Source organism: Malaclemys terrapin, chromosome 8 (genome assembly GCF_027887155.1).
Source record: "Malaclemys terrapin pileata isolate rMalTer1 chromosome 8, rMalTer1.hap1, whole genome shotgun sequence".
Taxonomy (NCBI): domain Eukaryota; kingdom Metazoa; phylum Chordata; order Testudines; family Emydidae; genus Malaclemys; species Malaclemys terrapin.
In genome coordinates, this window is record NC_071512.1 from 22,518,710 (window position 1) to 22,534,152 (window position 15,443).

At 42.7% G+C, this 15,443-nt stretch overlaps 1 protein-coding gene across 2 annotated transcripts; it reads right to left on the minus strand.

Annotated features, from left to right (window-relative positions):
* Window positions 1-6,183: 6,183 nt before the first annotated feature.
* On the minus strand, window positions 6,184-14,067 carry LOC128842049 (ovomucoid-like). 2 transcript variants are annotated; one of them, XM_054037714.1, is made up of 9 exons: window positions 13,947-14,067; window positions 12,840-12,865; window positions 11,446-11,579; window positions 11,163-11,214; window positions 10,214-10,341; window positions 8,430-8,478; window positions 7,302-7,429; window positions 6,837-6,888; window positions 6,184-6,341 (listed from the first exon to the last, which is right to left on the minus strand). In XM_054037714.1, exons 1-9 carry the CDS (start codon window positions 14,002-14,004, stop codon window positions 6,333-6,335), a joined length of 636 nt encoding a protein of 211 aa, XP_053893689.1. In that variant the 5' UTR covers window positions 14,005-14,067; the 3' UTR covers window positions 6,184-6,332. The 2 variants fall into 2 exon arrangements, with proteins under 2 accessions (XP_053893689.1, XP_053893688.1); XM_054037713.1 differs by having other exon boundaries at window positions 10,214-10,344.
* Window positions 14,068-15,443: the final 1,376 nt, after the last annotated feature.

The window sequence follows — 15,443 nt, forward strand, 5'->3', positions numbered from 1 at the left end:
GTGACCCTGCCTCTGATCAACAGCAGAGATTTACACTCAATTATCTCCAGTTTACTGCCACAAAACTGGAACATTCTGCTACCATTCACATTTTTATCAGTGATTCCTTGGCATGGGCTGGTGAAGTACAGTTGCCAGTATATGTAGACTATGATTTGGTCCTACATCAAAATATGACACTCAGCAGGATGGGTTTATATTTAAGACCCCTGTTTCTAAAGGACATTTTCAAAATGAATCACATTATGAGTGTGTCATGGCTTGTGAAACATTGTTATTTGGTGTGACCAGTGTTTGGAAAGTCGGTGAAAATATGTTCAGTATTGACTGGCTGCCATGGGGATTTGTGGACTCAATGAATGTCACTTGTCCCATTGTCCTTTGTCCAGAACTCTAGAGTCCATGTGAGGCATTCACACTATATAGGGATAAGGGGGAAGCAAACAATCACTAATGGGATAAGATCTCTCAGAAACCAATGGAAATAGATCAAGAGAATGAATTGAGAGAGTGAGCCTGGGTAGTGCTGATACCTCAGGAACTCCCTGGAAGGCCTAAGATTAGATGTGTCCATAGTATAATCATTACGGTGCATCTTGTATAAAGTTAAGAAAAGGTGCTATAGAGCTCTAATCCTGCCAGATGCTGAATATCCTCAGCTCCAGCTGATGTCAGGATCTGGCCCTATATATAATGGGGGAAAAACACATTGTGCAGGTAAAACAAACAAACAAACAAACAAAAAAACAAACAAAGTCAGTTGTGAACATTTCCCCCTTGTCAGGGCATAAACTAGATGAGTGCCCAGTGAGCTCCAGATAGAAACATACCCAGAGAATCAAAAAAATCACCCTCCTGAGGGCTGATTTATAAACAAAAGGGCAACTGCAAACTAATACCATAAGCACTTCCCCCACTCTGGCCTAAACCTGCTACTCAGTTTTAGCAGCTTCTGGGATTCTTTCTGTCACTGCTATATTCTGCCTGCCCTCAAACACTTGAACTCTCTGTTAGAAGCCTTCTCCCACCTCCTTTATATTAAATGTGAGGTCTAACAAGCCACACCTGAACCAATGAATCAGCAGTAATTAATCTGCAACTCCCCTCTGTACTTCAAAACCTTCTAAAAAGGTAGGGTAATGAGAGAGTTCTGCCATACAAGGTGTTCTCCAAAACTCACAGATAGTAGCCCCACCAGGTTTCAATTTTCGGTTCATATATTTCACTGCTCTGAAAGTCTCCTCTGTCTTTCAATAACGTCTAAAGCAAAACCAAAGTAAAATAATTAGTTGCATTTTTCAAAGGTTTGGAGCTCTCCCCCTTACACACTGGAAGATTTTAATGATTATTTTCTCCAAATTTTCCTAAAATCCTCAGGGCTAGCCTGCCACTGTGGGATTCTATAAATAGATATTTCTTATTCCTGTTTACAAACATCAGTTTTTTCTTCCCTACAAGAATTTCACAAACAACTTGAGTATTTATTTTACTTTAAATTACAGTTAAATTAGGTAGCGCGCAATACAAAATAATCCATTGGAAAGCTTAAAAATCTACAGCCATATTTTGAAAAACAGTCACTGATTTTGGGTAGTGCCTCATGTTTTGGGTGTGCAATTTGAGTCACATTGGGCCTAGTCAATGGGAGCTGTGGGTGCTCCTCACCTCAAAAATGAGGGAGCCTAAATCACTGTCCACTTTTGAAAACGGTGGGTTGGGAGCTAGGTTGGGAGCTCTGCAAATGTTGCATGTATATGTGATGCTCCTGGGTGGGTTATCAGCAGAACTGGGATTGCTGGATTTAAAAAGCATGGGCTGTTATATTTACTGGAACTAAAGAGCTCAGCACTCTTGGCAACAGCTGTAGCAGGTTCATCAACCTCTCTCTATGTGTGGACCAGCCACCACTAGAGAAGCAGTGCTTAATTTGTAATGAAAGAGGTGCCAGGGCTCAAGTAATTTTTTACTTTCATAAGTGACGCGGCAAGCCCAGAGGTACCAGGACTATGAACTGCCAAGCCTAGAGGTGCCGGGGCTCAGCTCTGGCACAAATTAAGCACTGTAGAGAAGACCAAAACACCCAGACTTAATGGTGTGGAGTAGGAAAGCCTGTGGCTATGTCTTTACTCAGGGTAACCACAGGTTAAGCAATTGCAAGTTAGTCTATGCACAATAGCCTCACTCACTAGAGCGCAACTACATTGTCGCCACTGAATGCTACTGTCATGCCCCACATTGGCACTAGAGCTCTGTCTAGTTGTGAGAGATAATACAGATACATAGGTGCATATCCAATATGTCACTGGGCCCTAATTCACTGTCACTCTATGCTTGCTTTCACAGGGTGTTGTGAGACAAATTAGCTGCCCACTCTGGGGATTGTGGGTGGAAATGATCTAGGCCTGGGAAATTCATTTCCTGGTGGGACCTGAGGTGGTGTGATAGTGCTGAAGGTATGAATTCTGCTTGGGAGCAATAGCTACTGATTCTTATGAAGGCAGTTTTCTTCGGTGGGCCTCTGCAGAAGGTGCTGCCAGGAGATGGTAGCGAGCCTTTCAGAGGTGGCTGTTAGCCTGGAGAAGACACAGGTAGTGACTTGCAGTAACACATGGAAGTATAGCAACAGATTGGGACCATGTGGACATGGAGATTTGGACTGAACCAATACTGTTTTTTGGGGTGGATTCTCCCCAGCCATGCAGACCACTGCTTCTGGACCAGGAGTGCAAGTGCAAAGTGCTGGACTACATTGTGCTAGAAACATGGGATGACCAGTAAGGGCCCAGGATTTTCCCACGAGGAACCCAAAAATATGAGGAGTTTGCCCTGGTCCTGGAGTGGCAGGACAGCCAGATGAAAAAGTCAATAATGGTCCAGAAGCGTGTTGTTATTGCCTTGTGGAAGCTGGCAACTCCAGGCTGTTAACAGAACTGTTGGCAATCAGTTTGGGCTTTGCAAATCCATGGCTGGTTCAGTAGTCTTGGAAGTTCATGAGGCAATTAACACTGCTGGAGGCCAGGTTTGTAAAATTTGGAAATATCCCTGAAATAATTGTGGTGTTTGCATGAATGGGTTCTTGAGCAGTGCAGGTGTGATTGGTGGCATGCCTATATACACATCCTCTGAATGCCATTTGAACAAGTGAGTATCTTAACAGGAAAGGGTATGACACCATCATTACACAAGCTCTTGTGGACACTGAGGCACATTCATGGACACCTACACAGGATGTGCTGGCAAGGTGCTCTAGATGTCTGGCCTCTTTCCACCTGGACGAGCTAGTTCATTGTTCTCCTTAATGACACATTGAGCAAGTGCAGGATGGTGGAATGTATCTTTGGCTGACTGAAAGCAAAATAGTGCAGCATACAGACTTATTTAGACTGTAGTATGTTTAATTCCCTACATGTGATTACTGAGGGACAATCTCCACTCATTGATATATTTTGCTTTCCACAACCAAATCTTTGTACAACTTTTCATGAGTGATGTACCTGAGTATTCGGATTCTAATATCTAAAGTATATTGTTAAATTTATTCACCTAAATTTGGGATATTGCTGATTATGTACTCTATGTATCATATGACTTCTAAAAACAAACTTTGTATTTGTGGATAATCTAAGCACTATACCCAGATGTACAGACTCTCTTCTCTCAACCTATGTATTATATAATTTTTTTAACATTAGCTTTAATAAAATGTTTAATTCCCTACATGTGATTGGGTATGTTGTGTGCTTCACCATGTATATGAGGATAAGGAGGAGGTGGTGGTGCCAGAATTAATTGATGACAATGATGAGTTGCGGTCTGCTTACTGAGGGCACGTCTATACTTACCCGCTGGTTCAGCGGCAAGCAATCGATCGTCTGGGATCGATTTATCGCGTCTTGTCTAGACACGATAAATCGATCCCGGAAGTGCTCGCTGTTGACGCCAGTAATCCTGCTCCGCAAGAGGAGTAGGCGGAGTCGACGGGGGAGCCTGCTTGCCGCATGTGGACCCGCGGTAAGTGCCTTTAAGTTCGAACTAAGATACTTCGACTTCAGCTACCTTATTCACATAGCTGAAGTTGCGTATCTTAGTTCGAACTGGGGGCTTAGCGTGGACCAGCCCTGAGTGGGTTAAGAGGAAAACTTGTGGTTGAACCTGCATTCAGTCTCCCATGAAGACAAACAATCTCACGCTACTCACAAAGCTCCCATGAACCCAGAAGTAGCACTGATATGTAAGGTCTGAACTGGAGGTATCTGCATCCAGCCATCCTTGGCAGGGCCTCTCCCTTGAACAGTGAAAACCAGCAGTGGGGAGCTGGTAGACTCTGCCGAAAAAAGAAATCTGTTCTTTGTTGCTGTTCTGTAGAAATTTAAAATCTAGAGCCTGCTGACAGAACATTAGTTGCAGCACTAGATGGCACCAGCGTAGCATATATGCTTACTCTCTCCCAAGAGTAGATACAGCTAGCGTCTGGATATTAGGATGTTTAATATGTGGAAGAACATAAGACAAGAACCAAACTTTACTTGGCAAACAAAATTTGCATGCCTCGCTTCTTGGCAGAAATTCAGGGTGATTAATATGTGAGAGTGGGAGTCTACAGAGAAAACTCACCAGAAGCTCCCTTGCCTGTGAATGACATGTTCTGACTTCCCATTTCTTGGAAGAATACATAGACCTAAAGAAGGGGAGAGCTCCTTAGCTAATGATAAATGGGACTGTCCCGTGAGGGGATTAGTATTAATTACTATGGAGGGATAGACGTGTCAGAACTTTGCATGGGGTAAAATCTAGAATATTTTCTGCATATTTTGTAGAATCTTGATTCTCTGAACATCTGTTACCCAGAATTCCATATCTCCTAATAGCTATTTAATTGCTAATGCTGTAAATAATCCACAAACTTGCTTATCAAAACTTACTCCAGGCCTCCTATAAGATTTGGAGAATTGAGGTTGCATAGTATTGTATTTTCAACTAGTGTCTCCTATCACTGAAGTTGTTTGCGTGCAGGAATCCCTCAGCTGTTATAAAGGCATAACAGCATCATGGAATGAGGTGTCATTTCCAGGGGTGAAAGTGGGACAGTATGGGCCGGTATGGGCCTGTACGCAGCGCTTTAACGTCATTGCCCCTTTTGCCCCCCTGGCTACTGGCGGGGGAGGGGGCAAAAGTGGCAGCTGCCACAAGGATTTAAAAGGGTCCAGGGCTCCTGGCTGCTGCTATCACAGCAGCAGCCAGAGCCCCGGGCCCTTTTAAATCACCGCTGGAGCCCCGGGCAGCGGGGGCCAGGCAGCATGGATGGGCTGGTTGGGGGAGGCTGACCCCCTAGCCCCGCCCCTTCCGCCTGAGGCCCCACCCCTTCCAAGGATTGGAGCCAGCCCCCGTACCGGTAAGAATTTAATATTACTTTCATCCCTGGTCATTTCTTTTGATGTGTTCCTGACCGTCCATTTCAGAATCAAACAACTCAATTCCCAAACCACCTCCACAGCAATTTAATACAAGTACCATATAAAGTAGATTCAAAAGGTTAAAAAAACTGAAATCTAAGACCATTATGTTGGAAACAAAAGATTTTTAATGAGTTCGATCGTGACAGAACAGAAAAGCATCTTGTTAAGATTTTAATCTTAGGTCTTTAGATGTTTGCTTAGGACATCAACAATTTAACAGATCTAATTTCTCTTGGATTATGAAAATATACCCCTTAGCATATGCAATGTACACTTCACCTTTAATGGTTGGAAGTTAATCTGGATGACTAGTGTTGCATGTATGTTGGAGGCACAACTTTGCGTTACCAGAAATCCATCCATACCTTCAAAGCATTTACCCAGCATGAAGGGAATGATGAAAATCCTGATAGCTGCCCAGGTAGCTACCTAAGGGGATGACGGGGAGGGAAAGGTGAATGTATGGGTGCAGCCTGGATTACTATTTGATCAGCAGCTCCCTGGATTGATTCCAGGGGAAGATTGATATTAACTCAGGTCCTCCACTGTGTGTGTTACCTGTGGACTCCCCCCTAGAATCCAATCCCAGAACCCATTTATTATCAAATTGATTCTTTTAATTTTGGATTATTCATTTTATAGAGAATGAAGAGAAAAGTTTGTTTATTCAATGATTCCCTCAAGCAATCCCATAATGTTTTTGCTGATAAAAGAACACAGGCAAAAATTTCTGCTAAATTTGCTTTATTGAACCACCAATTCAAGATAGTAATGCCATCAGGAGTGCTGGATGGACAAGACAAATTACAACTCTATCAGAAGAATTTATCATTTATACTGAAGCAGAATATTTTCTATTTTATGCCAATTCTTCCATTAGTTGATCTAGAGAGAGAGAGAGAAAGAGAGACAATATTTAGAGTTGTTAGGATGAGTAACGTAGAAAAGCTTAACTAGAACAGGGGGGAAATGGAGATAATGATCTCAATGCAATAGTCTTGTATGAGCAACTTCTCTAAAACACCTTCTAATCTAAACATTATCTATTTGATTCAGATTTCACAAGATAAAATTCCACAGAGTCCTTCATTCTTGCATGGTAGATAAATTCAGTTCTCTCAGAATCAGCAGATGGTCCTGTTTCTTCTACATGAACATTTAAGATTTTATGACAATTTTTGTCAGAGTAAGATTTTACGTATCTCCTCAGTCAATATTTTCCACCCCCACTACTTGGTTAGTTTGCTGTGCGCAAATTCATTGCCGCTCTCCACCCAAGTGATGACTACATAACTGGTGTTATGTGTACATACTGTAGTTTGTAAAGTCTTTGGGAGGAAAAGCACTATATTAGTGTAAATATAATATGTGTACGTTTACCTTGCGGTTACATCTTCCCTCATGCCTTATGCCAATGTTGACTCCAGTTTTCCTTGAGAAGAGAAAAATTAAGCATAATGCGTATTTCTTCAAAATAAAACATCTCATTGTCACATGTAAAAAAATAAAGGAAATGGACTGTATAGTATAAGACATTTGACCGAGACAGACATATTCATATTAATCCTTTCTAATATCTTGATCAGTTATCTGGCATGTTTTGCCAGTTTTTCCAGTTTGAAAACATCATATTCTTACTCCTTGGCATCTGCAGAACAGGTTTGGCCTAGTCAGATCTTTCAATGAAAACCCTGCCCTGTGTTTATAGAAAAAGCATTAAACAGTGCTTTTTCCCACTAACACCTGGTCTCCTGATATCATCATAATTGGGAACTGCTTTCTCACATTATCTGCACCAAATGTGCAATGACTTTTACACAAGAAATTCTTTACAAGTTTACTCACCATCTTGCTGCACACAAGTTACATTTGTTGCTATATGTGATGCCATTTGTGCCACAGACAGGTCTGTAAATCGTTGGGCAGCTAATGTGTTTACCCTGTTGTTGTTTTTGATATTGACCACAGTCATCCTGCAAAAGTAGTTATATAAAGTTCTAACCACATTTATTGTTGGGAATAATAAGTCATCTGTTGTAAGACTCATCTATTGAGCTAACATAGCACCTTTCTTTAAGCAATGAGGCTTCTCTAGGAAGTAGTTCATTTGATTGCCATTTTACATATTGGGAAAGAAAGTCAGAGTGGGTCAGATTCTCCATTCCTACTTTTCTGCACCCACAGTATTACTTTAGTATGATACTGTGCTGAGAAAACTTTGAGATGGGAGTAAAGAGGCTCTTTAAACCTCCTTATGCTGCCACTGTGGCATAAACGGACCATGTCATGAAGTATAATCAGGGCTACAGATATTATAAGACCTTCCGACTTTGCAGAAGGGTGTGGAGAAAACGTTTAGACAGGAGTACTCTGTGGGGATCTTGAATCTCTATTATGCTGCCATTGTGGCATGAACTGACCACTTCATGAAGAAAGATCAGGGCCAGAGAGATTACAAGACCTTCCCAAGGTCATGCAGAAAGTCTGTGACATAAACAGGAATAGAACCCATGTTTCATATCTCCCCAGCTTTCCTTTTACCACAAAGGCCATACTTCCAACCCATCTCTTCGATGTATAATAAATAATTAAAATGCCCCAATCATCATGGTTTCCAAGCACCACCATATTCACTGTCATAAGAAACACCATCTGCTTCACTGAAAAGACATAATCAGTTAGATCAGCCCCTCTTTCTTCCAAGGGTGATAAATCAGTTGCCTATAATTAATCTGTGTGCAGAGGAGTGGTGGGGGCAGGGAAGAAGGAGAGGAGGTGGGATTTGTATTGGGGGGTCATGAGATCTGGAAAATCAAGGTCCTGTCTCCTCTAAGTGAGAATTACAGATCCCAAACCCTTTTTTGTAAGAGTAGCATTTTTCCATCTATGAAGTGTTATCAACATTTTTGTGACCAGTATTTATACTGTGAGACATGTCAATTTTAATGATAATTAATAAAAATGTGCCATTACCTTCACCTTACATTGTCCTTGATGTGCCAGGCGTACGTTAGACCCCCTTCTACAGGATGAAAAGTTGAAAGAGAGAAGACAATTATTGTCAGTGAATAATAAAATTGTCTACCTGGTGAGTAAAACTCTCCAAAATTCACTATGAAATTACAGAAACAGTTAGGCACATATGGAATATTTGACAGGGATGATTTGTAATGACCAAATTCTCTCTTTGATATAATCTCAGAAGTTAATGGGAATGTGAGGCTCATCATCCCGATGGAAGTCAGCATGGATCTGATGTTAACCAACCATGGATTCCCATTGTGTTCTGGGATTTGTAGTTTGGTGCATACATAAAGATAAACGTATTAGCTAGAGTGGTGGTTATCAACCAGGGGTCTGGGGCCCCCTGGAGGGCCACAAGCAGGTTTCACGGGGTCCGCCAAGCCTAACCGGCGTTAGACTCACTAGGACCCTGGGCAGAAAGCTAAATCCCCACCACATAGGACACCTGCCACCTGGGGCTGAAGCTGAACCCTGAGCAACTTAGCTTCATAGCGCCCCCTGTGGTGGGGACCCCGGGCAATTGCCCTGCTTGCTACCCCCAATGCCAGCCCTGGCTTTTGTATGCAGAAAACCAGTTGTGGCACAGCTGATCCATGGAGTTTTTATAGTGTGTTGGGGAGGAAAGGGGGACTCAGAAAGTAAAAGGCTGAACTAGAGGATAGTGCAGGGGTGGGCAAACTACTGCCCTGGCCCCGCGCTGCTCCCGGAAGCGGCCAGCACCACGTCCCTGCAGCCCCTGGGGCAGGAGGGGGCAGAGGGCTCTGTGCGCTGCCCTCGCCTGCAGGCACCGCCCTCCACAGCTCCCATTGGCCGGGAACGGGGAACCGTGGCCAGTGGGAGCTGCGGGGGAAGTACCTGCAGGCAAGGGCAGCATACATAGTCCTCTGCTCCCCCCAACTCCCAGGTATGGCAGGGACGTGATGCTGGCCGCTTCCAGGAATGGTGCGGGGCCAGGGTAGGCAGGGAGCCTGCCTTAGCTCTGCTGCATGCTGCTGCCACCCGGAGCCACTCAAGGTAAGCAGCGCCAAGCCAGAGCCCGCACCCCAAACCCCTCCTGCACCCTGCACCCCAACCCACTGCCCTGAGCCCTCTGCCACACCCCAACCCCCTGTCCTGAGCCCCCTGTCACAGCCCACACCCCTCCTGCATCCCAACCCCCTGCCCTGAGTCCCCAACCCCCTGCCCTGAGGCCCCTCCCGCACTCCGCACCCCTCCCTGCACCCCAACCACCTGCCCTGAGCCCCCTGCGGTACCCCACCCTCTCCTGTACCCCAACCCCCTGCCCATAGCCCCTGCCAGCCCCCTCCTGCACCTCAATCCCCTGCCCTGAGCCCCCAACCCCTTGCCCTGAGCCCCCTGCCACACCCTGCACCCCTCCTGCACCCTAATGCCTTGCCCTGAGCCCCCTCCCACAGCACGCACTCCCTCCTGCACCCCAACCCTCTGCCCCAGCTCTACATTCATGACCTTGCGTGCAATTTCCCCACCCAGCTGTGGCCCTCGGGCCAAAAAGTTTGCCCACCCCTGGGATAGTGGATTATATTAGCTATGGTGTCCTGGGGACACAGGGGTTAACCAGAAGAGGTCAAAAGAATATGGATGTGAGTCAGGGACTCAGCTACCTCAGGACATTGATATATCCCCGTATAAAGAGAATGCTTATACAAGAGAACTAGTCTTAGCATCTCTTACTATTGATTCAGTTATTCCAAAGGTAATATTCAAGGACTTACAAGATTTTTTCACACAGACGACATTCATTGCTGTAAGTGACACCATCAGTTCCACAGACTGGTTTATAGATCCGTGTGCAGGATATCTTGCGTGGGTCTTTTGTTTGTTGGTATATACTGCAATCAATCTGCTAAATGAAGAAGTTGTTATTTGAGTGGAGATTTGAAAGCATTTCAGGGCAGGGACAGCATCTGCTTATGTGGTGCCATAAGACAGTGAAGCCCTGAACCTGGCTGGAGTTAGCTTCTATCAATGACTTCACAGTGTACTGATATTTCCATCTGGGATTTAAGAATACTTATTCTGGCGGTGGATTAAAAAGTTCACTTACTGTTTACTTTATTCTCGTTAGTACAAGAATAGGAAGAGAGACTACATGGATACTACTAATAGAGTTTTACAATTCCTTCTTATACACGTCTTGGTTTACTCCCCTTTAATGTGTTGGCAGCCTTGGGGTTGGAATATATTTTGCTTTCAGGGGGAGGGGATGGCTTTGTCTTCTAAATTGAAATCCTGAAATACATCTTTTTGCCTGGAATCAGAAGCTGAAGTACTATCAGTTAGATCAGCCCTTCTTTCTTCAAAAGGTGATAAATCTGTTGCTTACAGTCACTGTGTGTTTGGAGGAGAGGTGGGGGCAGGGAGGAGGGAGAGTGGTGGGATTTATGTTGGGGGTGATGAGATCTGGCATACCAAGTTTCTGTCTCCTCTAAGTCAGCATTACACATCCCATGGCCCTTTTTGTAAGAGTAGGATTTTTCCATGTGTCTTTGCTGGTACTTCTCCCCTCCCTACCTCTGGGGTACTGTGCTCTGTAATTTGGAACTACTCTCTACCCAAGTGAGAGCTGCATTTCCATGATGCTCTATGTATATCATGTAGTTAGTAAAGCATTTGGAAGGAAAAACACTATGTAAATGAAAAATAGAATACACTTGGATTTACCTGAATTATACATGCTCCCTCATGCCGTAGGCTAAGCGTGCCTCCAGTTTCCCTTGAAACACAAAAAGAGATCAAAAATGAATGTCCCTACATAGCAATACATCTCATAAGATTACTGTGGAATTACACAGAGGTACATGGGTTGTATAATATGTGATATGTGAGTGGGACAGATATATTCATATTAATCTTCTCTGACCACACTATGTTTTCAGCATTCCTCTGTCATTTGCCATAGTAGATCTAATTATTGCTAATAGACAATATTGATCTATTTACTCACCATTTTGCGCGGCACAAATGACATCTGTTGCGATACGTCACACCATTGGTGCCACAGACAGGCCTGTATATACTCGAACAGATGAGGGCTTGGCCCTTTACTGGTTGTGGATAAGTGCTGCAAACATTCTGCAACTATAAATATATAATTTTCTAGACACACAGATGAATACATGATGATTATTATTGTTAATTATTTTGGAGTGTATTAGAGCAGAGGTTCTCAACCAGGAGTCTGGGACCCCCTGGGGGACCACGAGCAGCTTTCAGGGGGTACACCAAGCAGGACCAGCATTAGACTCGCTGGGGCCCAGGGCAGAAAGCCGAAACCCAACTGCATGGGGCTGAAGCCCAGGTCCCTGAGCCTCACCAGCCAGGACTGAGGCCTGAGCAATGCAGCTTCACAGGGACCCCTGTGGCGTGGAGCCCCAGGCAATTGCTGTGCTTGCTACCCCCTAATGCCAGCCCTGGCGTTTATATGCAGAAGAACAGTTGTGACACAGGTGAGAGTAGGATTTTTCCACGTGTCTTTGCTGGTACTTCTCCCCTCCCTACCTCTGGGGTACTGTGCTCTGTAGTTTGGAACTACTCTTTGCCCGAGTGAGAGTTGCATTTCCATGATGCTCTATGTATATCATGTAGTTAGTAATGCATTTGGAAGGAAAAACACTATGTACAGTGGAGGGTTTTGCCCTTTGGTGGTTCTGGATAAGCACTACAATCATTCTGCAACTGTAAATATATAATTTTCTAGACATAGAATATCAGGGTTGGAAGGGACCTCAGGAGGTCATCTAGTCCAACCCCCTGCTCAAAGCAGGACCAATCCCCAACTATTCTCCCCCATCCCTAAATGGCCCCCTCAGCGATTGAGCTCACAACCCTGGGTTTAGCAGGCCAAAGCTCAAACCACTGAGCTATTCCTCATGATGATAACTATTATTATTAATTCTTTTAGGGGTGTATTAGGCATGCTGGCCATTATGGAATTATCTACTATCAATCTGGTAAACTCAGTGACTGACCATATGAAACACAGGGGGATAGTCTCTTTCCTATAGTAAGTGAACTTTTTAATCCACCTGCAAAATAAGTATTCCTATATCCCAGCTGGAAATATCAGTACCACAAAACCAATATATAATAACTAATACCAATAATGATAACAACTGGGGTGATTTTGCTTTTTGATTAACCCAGCTGTGCCCACTACTCTGTTCGATGAAGGTTCCTAGACTGCACTCATCACTAATATCTGAGCACTTTCCACTAGTTTTAGTGTTTCTTCCAACATGGAAAAGTTGGCCACAATGCAATTAATGATTAGGTTAGGTTAATGACTAACTAATGATTAGGGGAAAGTGAAAATTACTGAACAGGAAGATCTGGACTAACCTTATTCAGAGGCTCAGTGGCAACACCTAGAGAAAAAATATGGATATTCAACGTACAATGAGACAAATCCCTGTGACGGAAATCAAGTTATAAGCATTAATTCAAGAAAAATGTTCACTGAACTCTTTTTCTGCAACAAATGGGCCACATGTGGTGTTTTGCACCATTTGAAAATACAAGAAGGGGCTTATTATTTGCTTATTGTTACTATGTATTTTTCAGGTTTTCTGCTCCACTGAAGATGCAGGGTAACTAATAGCCCCTTACAACATTTGAAAATATTTTTTTCTTCTATTAAGCCTGATCATTCAAAAACCTTTTCAGTCATTGGCACTATTTAGGAGTTCTCAGCGCATGGATCCAGTGCTCCACACGATGTGACGTGCAGAGGAGTGGGAATAAGGCAGGAAAGCTACAAGCCAGGAAGTTAACTTTATGCTTAGGAATCAATGGATGTTAAGTAGGTCCTTAAATATTTAGTCTTCTCAGTAACATCTTACAGAATGATTTCAATTATTTTTGGAATGAGTCCTTTCACAAATTTGATGTCCCAGTTATACATATGGCATCTGTATCCAAGTTATTTGAATATTAACCTGATCCTTAATAAGTAATGTATGATGTAGTATGTTAACATTTTATGGTAACTTTGCCTTAATAAGAAATGTTTTAAAAAATTGAAAATTCAAAAACTTGAAAAATGTCTACCTTCTCTATAGCTGGTTGAAAAATGAAGCAGTGTATGTGTATCGGGGGGGGGGGGAGGAATTCCCAAAAAATTCACTGAATTTCCCCCCAAGTTTTTTGGAATTTTGAATGTCATTGATATTTTGATATTGAATGTTTTACCACCATCTCTAGTTGCAACCAATTGTCATATGGTACATTTCACAGCACCATGGGAGAGGGGAGATTTTGTTTAAGGACATTAACACTACCCTGTACTCTTATGGTTCCCTGGATTGTCTACTATTCAAGCAAAACAGACCGGATCTCAGGATTCTTCATAAAAACAAGAATATCATTGACCTTAATAGTCAAGGCTTCCAGAGGACTAGGAAGCAGCAAACACATAGCTCTATAGAGGCTACAGCAAAGAGTACTCACCTGAGAAGCAACATAAAAGTACCAGAGTGAGGACCAGGAAGATACCATCTGTCTTCATGGTGGAGATGCTCAGTCTAGGTTAGCTGCTCTGCTCTGCTCTGCTCTGCTCTGCTCTGTAGATGAAGTACACTCAGAGGGAGAGCTCACATATTTATACCCAAGGCCAGAACCCCCATCCTGATTAGGAAATCACATACAAAAGCCACCAATGATACTGGATACCAGAACAAGTTTGTTTTTGAGGAAGTCCCACTGTGCTTGGAATGATATATTCTTTCTCAATCTCCCCTTTGGCTTCTTCATTTTTTGTCCCAAACAATTTTGCATTTTCATAAGCATTGTGGGTTGATGCAAGAAAAAAAAACCACTGACCACAGTGAATCTGATTATGTACAGGTTTTTGTGGAAATTTTCATAATGGGCCCCATAAACCACTCTGTAAACTGTCTTTACATTGTTGCAGAAACCCTTTAGGTTCCTTCACACCCCTACAACAGCACTGTACAAATGCAGCATGTATTGGCTGATAGCTGTGTATCTCCTATTATACTCCAAATCTCTTAAAATGAACTGTTCAACTTCAACCACTAGTTTCCAAGATGACAGTTACCTTTCTTTCATAGCTCAGAATTAATCCCCCCTTTGAAACATTCAGTTGCTCCAGGTTCAATTCAACACGTTGCTGTTGATTTATAGTCCTACAGGACCTGATCCTTGTCTACCTGGCACTGTTTCAAGATATTCAGCATTGCCATACCCATGGATGCTGCAGCTGTTAAAGTGATGACAAATAGAACAGATGAGGAAAATGATGGATCCTGTCTAAGCAGTTCTCAGGTTCTTGCCTCCCTAAGTATCACTGCCCAGTTTCACTTACCTCAGAGGTTATATTATTTTCCTGATTAAATCTCTCTCTATATATGTTCAGTGTTAAGTATAAGAAGAGAAAGAGCCAAAACAGTTCAACATTCAGGCTTTATTCCTTCCTCCATGTACACAGTCTTCTCTCATCAAGCACTTCATGAAAGTAGAGTTCTCTAGACATTACCCTATATATAAATTAGGGCTGTCGATTAATCACAGTTAACTCACATGATTAACTCAAAAAATTAATTGTGATTAAAAAAATTAATCACGATTAATTGCAGTTTTAATCGCATTCTTAAACAATATAATACCAATTGAAATTTATTACATATTTTTAGATATTTTCTACATTTTCAAATGTATTGATTTCAATTACAACACAGAATACAAAGTGTACAGTGCTCACTTTATATTATTATTTTTGATTACAAATATATGCACTGTAAAAATGATAAGAAATAGTATTTTTCAATTCACCCCATACATGTACTGTAGTGCAATCTCTTTATCCTGAAAGTGCAACTTACAAATGTAGATTTTTTTTGTTACGTAACTGCATTCAAAAACAAAACAATGTAAAACTTTAGAGCCAACAAATCCACTCAGTCCTACTTCTTGTTCAGCCAATCG